The sequence below is a fragment of the Palaemon carinicauda genome, chromosome 30 (assembly GCF_036898095.1).
Source record: "Palaemon carinicauda isolate YSFRI2023 chromosome 30, ASM3689809v2, whole genome shotgun sequence".
NCBI lineage: Eukaryota > Metazoa > Arthropoda > Malacostraca > Decapoda > Palaemonidae > Palaemon > Palaemon carinicauda.
Window position 1 is genome coordinate 18,211,070 of NC_090754.1, and position 6,786 is coordinate 18,217,855.

The following is a 6,786-nucleotide window of genomic DNA, read 5'->3' on the forward strand; positions in this document are numbered from 1 at the left end:
CAAAGTGGTAGAGGTCAACTCAGACAACACCACAGCTTTGGCGTACATCTCCAAGCAAGGAGGCACACACTCCCTCACGCTATACGAGATCGCAAGGGACCTTCTCATATGGTCAAGAAATCGAGGCATCTCCCTGTTGACGAGATTCATCCAGGGGGACTTGAACGTCTTGGCAGACTGTCTCAGTCGGAGGGGTCAGGTGATACCCACGGAATGGACCCTCCACAAGGACGTGTGCAAGAGTCTTTGGGCGACTTGGGGTCAACCCACCATAGACCTCTTTGCCACCTCGTTGACCAAAAGGTTACCAATCTATTGCTCACCAGTCCCAGATCCAGAGGCGATCCACATAGACGCGTTTCTTCTGGATTGGTCTCATCTGGACTTATATGCATTCCCACCATTCAAGATAGTCAACAAGGTACTGCAGAAGTTCGCCTCTCACAAAGGGACAAGGTTGACGTTGGTTGCTCCCCTCTGGCCCGCGAGACAGTGGTTCACCGAGGTACTTCAATGGCTGGTAGACATTCCAAGAAGTCTTCCTCTAAGGGTAGATCTCTTACGTCAGCCCCACGTAAAGAATGTTCATCAAAGCCTCCCCGCGCTTCGTCTGACTGCCTTCAGACTATCGAGAGACTCTCAAGAGCTCGAGGCTTTTCGAAGGAGGCAGCCAGTGCGATTGCGAGAGCTAGGAGAGCTTCTACCATCAGAGTATACCAGTCGAAGTGGGAAGTCTTTCGAGACTGGTGCAAGTCAGCATCTGTGTCCTCTTCCAGTACCTCTGTAGCCCAAATCGCAGATTTTCTTTTACATCTGAGAAATGTTCGCTCCCTCTCAGCTCCTACGAATAAGGGCTACAGGAACATGTTGGCTTCGGTCTTTCGTCATAGAGGCTTAGATCTTTCCAACAATAAAGATCTCCAAGATCTCCTTAAGTCTTTCGAGACCTCTAACGAACGTCGTTTGGCAACTCCTGGATGGAACTTAGACGTGGTCCTAAGGTTCCTCATGTCAGACAGGTTTGAGCCATTACATTCAGCCTCCCTGAAGGATCTCACCCTCAAGACGCTTTTCCTAGTGTGCTTGGCTTCGGCTAAAAGGGTCGGTGATATTCATGCCTTCAGTAAGAACATCGGCTTTTCTACAGAAAAAGCCACATGTTCACTACAACTTGGTTTCCTGGCCAAAAATGAACTGCCTTCTCGTCTTTGGCCTAAATCCTTTGATATACCTTGCCTGTCAGAGATCGTAGGCAACGAACTTGAAAGAGTGCTGTGTCCAGTTAGAGCTCTTAAGTTCTACTTAGCGCGTACTAAGTCCTTACGAGGTGAATCTGAGGCATTATGGTGCTCAGTTAAGAAACCATCATTGCCTATGTCAAAGAATGCTTTGTCATATTTTATCAGATTTTTAATACGAGAGGCTCATTCTCACTTGAATGAAAAAGACCGATGCTTGCTTAAGGTTAAGACGCACGAAGTAAGAGCTATAGCAACTTCCGTGGCCTTTAAGCAAAATAGATCTCTGCAAAGTATTATGGACGCGACCTTTTGGAGAAGCAAGTCGGTATTCGCGTCATTTTACTTAAAAGATGTCCAGACTCTTTACGAGGACTGCTACACATTGGGTCCATTCGTTGCAGCGAGTGCAGTAGTGGGTGAGGGTTCTACCACTACATTCCCTTAATTCCAATATCCTTTTAATGTCTCTTGAAATGTTTTTAATCTTGTTTTTGGGTTTACGGAAGGCTAAGAAGCCTTTCGCATCCTGGTTGATTTGGCGGGTGGTCAAATGTCATTTCTTGAGAGCGCCCAGATTAGGGGTTTGATGAGGTCCTGTTGTATGGGTTGCAGCCCTTGATACTTCAGCTCCTGGGAGTCTTTCAGCATCCTAAGAGGATCGCTGGGCTTCGTGAGGAAGACAGACTAACAAGGCAGAGTAATCGTCTAAGTCAACTTCCTTACCAGGTACCTATATATATTTGGGTTTTGTTATGATATAACTGTCAAAAACTCTGAGCATGTACACTGTAAACTTTATTTATTCTGGTCTCTACCCACCACCATGGGTGTGAATCAGCTATTATATATTCACCGGCTAAGTTAAATATTTAAAAATGATATTTTAATTATAAAATAAATTTTTGAATATACTTACCCGGTGAATATATAAATTAAAGGCCCCCCCTTCCTCCCCGATAGAGACCCAGCGGGATGAGAAGAATTGGAGCTGTTTACATTTATATGCGGTATCTGGCCGATAGTTGGCGCTGGTGGGCACACCCGCAACCTTCATAGCGATCGCTCGCGAGTTTTTGTGTTTTTCTGTCGAGCCGCCGGAGCGTCAGCTATTATATATTCACCGGGTAAGTATATTCAAAAATTTATTTTATAATTAAAATATCATTTTTTTTTTTAACATTTAAAATGAATGAATGTGTGAATAATATGAATAGTTGTTAGGTGGTTGGGAGATCTGCTTTGTGTCTGTTTTTATTAAAATAATTTGATATATATTTGTCCATGTGACTAAATTGCCTCCTTGGCAGTTGGGCCGTATGTCTCAAATTTTATATGCATTAATTTTGTACTTATTGTCATATATTTCATTTGCTAATTTATTTCTCCTTACAGAAATGAATCATGAGTGACTCGGATGGTATTGGCAGTCCTGGCCGCCAGAGAAGATCAACAGAGAAAAGTAGAGAAAATATCAGAGAGTATGTAAAACTGCTAGGTCGTAAAGTTCAAGATGCATCCCCAGACCGTAAATCTCCCAGTTCGTCAGATGAGAAATCCCCCTTGAGGGGTTCCCCATTAAGGGGTTCCCCTTCAAAGTCTCCACAAGAGGCGGATAAAAAGGAGTCCCCAAAGGTGAAGCGAGCTTTATGGGGTGGTGGAAAAGGCCATGAAAAAGACAAAGAAGCAGAATTGCCTGTCAATAAAGAATCTAGTGCATTGAGATGTGAGAGAAATGAAAAGAAGGATGAGGATAAAGAGGAATTGATATCCAGGAAAAAAAATGAAAATGTGAACAGCAAGGTTGAATCTCCTAAGGTAAACCCCGATGGTACTAGTGCAGTAGTCGAAAAGACAACAAAGGTTCAGAAAACTGAAAGAAGGTCATCAAGTGATAGTAAAAAAACCCCATTAAAGGTAGACAAAACTGAGGAAAGCAGTGACGATTCACCCCCAGATCTTGTTTTATTTTTGAAAGAAGGGCGTGGAAGAACTCAGAATTGGTCTGAACCTCCAACTCTTGATGCTGAAAGCATAGCAACCAGAAGTAGAACTAGAGTGCCAGCTGACCTTAATTTACAGTTTGTAAAGAAATTAAAGCCGCAAGATAATGTAAAGGCAAAAGGAAAAGATGTGGTAAAAAAGGAAATCAAGAAAGAGAAGTCAAAAGTGTTAGAAACCCCAGAGTCTTTAAAAAGATTGGCTCAAAACATTCCCTTAAAAGAGCCAAGGAGGAGCTCCTCACAAGAAAATGAAAGCTCTAAAACCCTCACTGGTGGGAAAGGTAAAACAAAAGTTACGCCAGTCAAGGACTACGCTATTAGTAAAGGTAAAAGAGATGAAGGGGAAAATTCATGTGATGAAAAGGGCAAAATAATCACTAGAACACGTTTGTTAAGGAAAGACAGTAATTCATCCCTATCAGATACATCTTTAGGTGATTCAAGTGAGGAGAAGGTTGGTCTCCATAAAAAAGGTCAACATGGGAAAAAAGTTGTCGCAGAGGTGGGAAGTAAGGCCCCAAGAGAGAATGCTGCTTTGAGGAGTTCTTTAACTAAAGGGGCTGATGGGGACAATGATCAGGTGGTTCCTAAAAAGAATGAAGAATGTAATACTATTGTGAAAGGAATGGATCATTGTGAAAAGAGAAGTGAGCATAAGATCAAATTTGTTGTCAAGTCACCTATAGGGATGAAAAATAAAGAGAACGAGTCATCTAGAGCTACATCCTCCTGTGAAAAACCAGTGGTTAAGGTTGATGTCGAGGTAGTTGGTGACCAGGGGAAAAACTTTGAAGTTGATGAAAGTCGTAAGTGTATTAAAGGTAACGTTGGAAAAGGGGAGGTTTTAAATGACGCTGGAATTAAAGAGGAAGCTAGTAAAAAATCAGAAATGAGAATTACCAGGAGTGTAGCAAATCCCTTTAGTGATATTGTAGAGGCAGCTGACAATCAGAGCAGAGCTTTATTACCATCATTACCAATGGTAGGCTTGTGTAATGTTCCATTGGAAAATACACAAGAGAAGCAAGATCCTGTTAAGATGTCTAATCTTGTCACCATTGCAGCTGCCAATCCAGGAAATGGTGCACCTGTACGCTATAGAAAAATACACATTAAAATCCCAAACCTGCAACAAAGCCCAACAAACAAAATGGAGAGTCCTATTTTTATTGGGAATAGAGAAGTAGTGACTTACAAAGAAGAGGTTGCTGCCCGAATATCTCAAATGTCAACTAAGGAAATAAGGGTAAATCAGCTGCCAGAAGAGAAAATTTTGTCCACTCCAGAGAAGAAATTGTCTCCTAATGACAGTAACATTTCCGAATCGGACTTTACTTTGCGGTTGAGTCCCACACCTCAGAAGGTAACACTTTATGACTTCAGTGATATTGAAGCTGAGGAAGTTATTGTTGGAGATGGAGGAAATTCTTCAGAACCCAGTTTTCCTGGGTCATGTAAAGACCCTGAGAGTAATGTGATAACGGAACAAGTGCCTCATCAGAAACAGTCTCAGGAAGTGAGTCTCATTTCAAATGAAGTTTTAGATTCGAGTAGTGAAGATGATTCTTCAAAATCAGGGGAAGGGTCAAGTACCTTGAAAAAGAATCTTTTGTTGTCTCCAGAAGGGAAAGTAGCTCTGGACCATTGCTACTCTTCAGGGAGTAGTGAAGTGAGTAAAGGCTCAAGTAGTAAAAAGAAATCTCCCATGTCACATGAAAAGACCCTCTCACCACGTCCTGTGTACAGCAGTGCAAGTCTGGCAAAACGACCGTTAGACATCATGATGCATAATGATAAGATTAATATTTTGAGACAGATGAGTCAGATTTTTAACAATGAAAAACCCAGCGAGGAAGATGTGGAGTCTGAAGATGATACAAGGTCAGAGGGAAGAGATTTGGGTCTGGGTGTTAAAAATAAGTGTGTTTCATTGAGAGGGGAAAACTCTAAAAAAAGAATGGGAAAAAGTCACAATAGACAGTTGTTGGGCATTAAGTCGTCTGCATCGTATATCCTTACTCCTGAGAAGTCCATTGTTAAATCGCCTAGTAAAGTTCTTATAGTGGAGCCATCCCCATCTTATGTGAAAGATCTGCAGAAAGATTTCAACAATATGTCCAATCATAAAAATCAGGACTCCCAAAAGCAAGAAGGTGCTAAAGAAGATCATGTGAGATTTCACAGTAAACAAGAAAAAAATACTAAAGGAGATCACGTAAGGTCTCACAGTAAACAATTAAAAGACCAGGAAGATGGTCTTACAAGCACTCACAGTAAACAAAATAAAGGTATTAAAGGTAATAAAGAGGATCATTCGAGTTCTCAGGGTAAACAAATAAAAGACAACAAAGATGAGCATGTAAGTTCTCACAGTAAACAAATAAGTGATGACAAAGATCTCACAAGTTCCCCCAATAAGCAAATGAAAGATCACAAAGAAGATCGTGTAACACAATATCACAGTAAACAAACAAAAAACAAAGAATCAAGTGTAAGGTCTCTCAGTAAAAAATTAAGAAATCAGGTTACTGATAAGAAAGGAGAATCAAGAGATCAGGTTACTGATAAGAGAGGAGAATCAAGAGATCAGGTTACTGATGAGAAAGGAGAATCAGAAGTGAAAGTAGTCCAAGAATCAATTTTGAGGCCTCTCAGTAATAAACTAAAAGCTCAGTACACTGATGAGAAAGAAGAATCGGAAGTGGAAGTAGTCCAAGAATCAATTGTGAGGTCTCTCAGTAATAAACTAAAAGCTCAGTACACTGATAAGAAAGAAGAATCGGAAGTGAAAGTAGTACAAGAATCAATTGGGAGGTCTCTCGGTAATAAACTAAAAGCTCAGTACAATGATAAGAAAGAAAAATCGGAAGTGGAAGTAGTCCAAGAATCGAGTCAGAAGGAAGGAAGCAAAGAAATACACAAGAAGCTTACTAAAGACCCAGAATCAAGTAAAGTAGCTTGTTCTAATGCGATAGATAATCAAGAAACACTTGATAAGGTCCTTGCTGTTCAAAAGCCCCAAGATTCCTGTAAAAAAAGTGTAAAAACTAAAGTTTTGGAAGATACATCTGGAGAGAACTCGATGGAGCAGGATAAAGAAAATTTAGCAAAAGAAACTCTTCAACAAAAGCCTCAAGGAGTTAATCTTGAGGAAAGTAGTAAAGAGCAAGAAGAAACTCTGAAGGAGTCGAGTAAAGTAGATAATCTTCCAGATGAGCCAAAGAGTGATAAAGGGAAGTCAAACAAAAAGGAGGCCTCACCAAAACTTGATATCAATCTCAGTAGTAAAAATTCAATAGGGAAAAATCCTTGTTTAAATAAAGAGGAGAAAATTTTATCTGTCAAGGAAGTAACTGAACATCCCAAAGCTGATGGAAAAGCAACACCAGCATCATCAGGAACATCAGAAGATGAACCGGAGAATACAGATGGTAATGATTTCCCAAAAGTATTTTTGAGTCCAATCAAAGGCGAACCATTCATTGGATTTCCTGATAAAGTCCCGAAAGTTCATCATGTGTCGTCATATGCAGCTTCACTAGAAG

The 6,786-nt window shown here is 40.7% G+C and overlaps 1 protein-coding gene across 4 annotated transcripts in view; it reads left to right on the top strand.

The window, feature by feature from the left end:
- Nucleotides 1–6,786, top strand: part of LOC137622910 (uncharacterized) — a 133,069-nt gene that overhangs the window by 16,941 nt on the left and 109,342 nt on the right. For all 4 annotated transcript variants that reach the window (XM_068353462.1, XM_068353463.1, XM_068353464.1 and 1 more), the window contains exon 2: nucleotides 2,634–6,786. This exon is cut by the window's right edge and continues 310 nt beyond it. In XM_068353462.1, coding sequence (XP_068209563.1) covers nucleotides 2,643–6,786 — 4,144 coding nt within the window. In that variant the 5' untranslated portion in view covers nucleotides 2,634–2,642. The remainder of the gene's footprint in view (nucleotides 1–2,633) is intronic.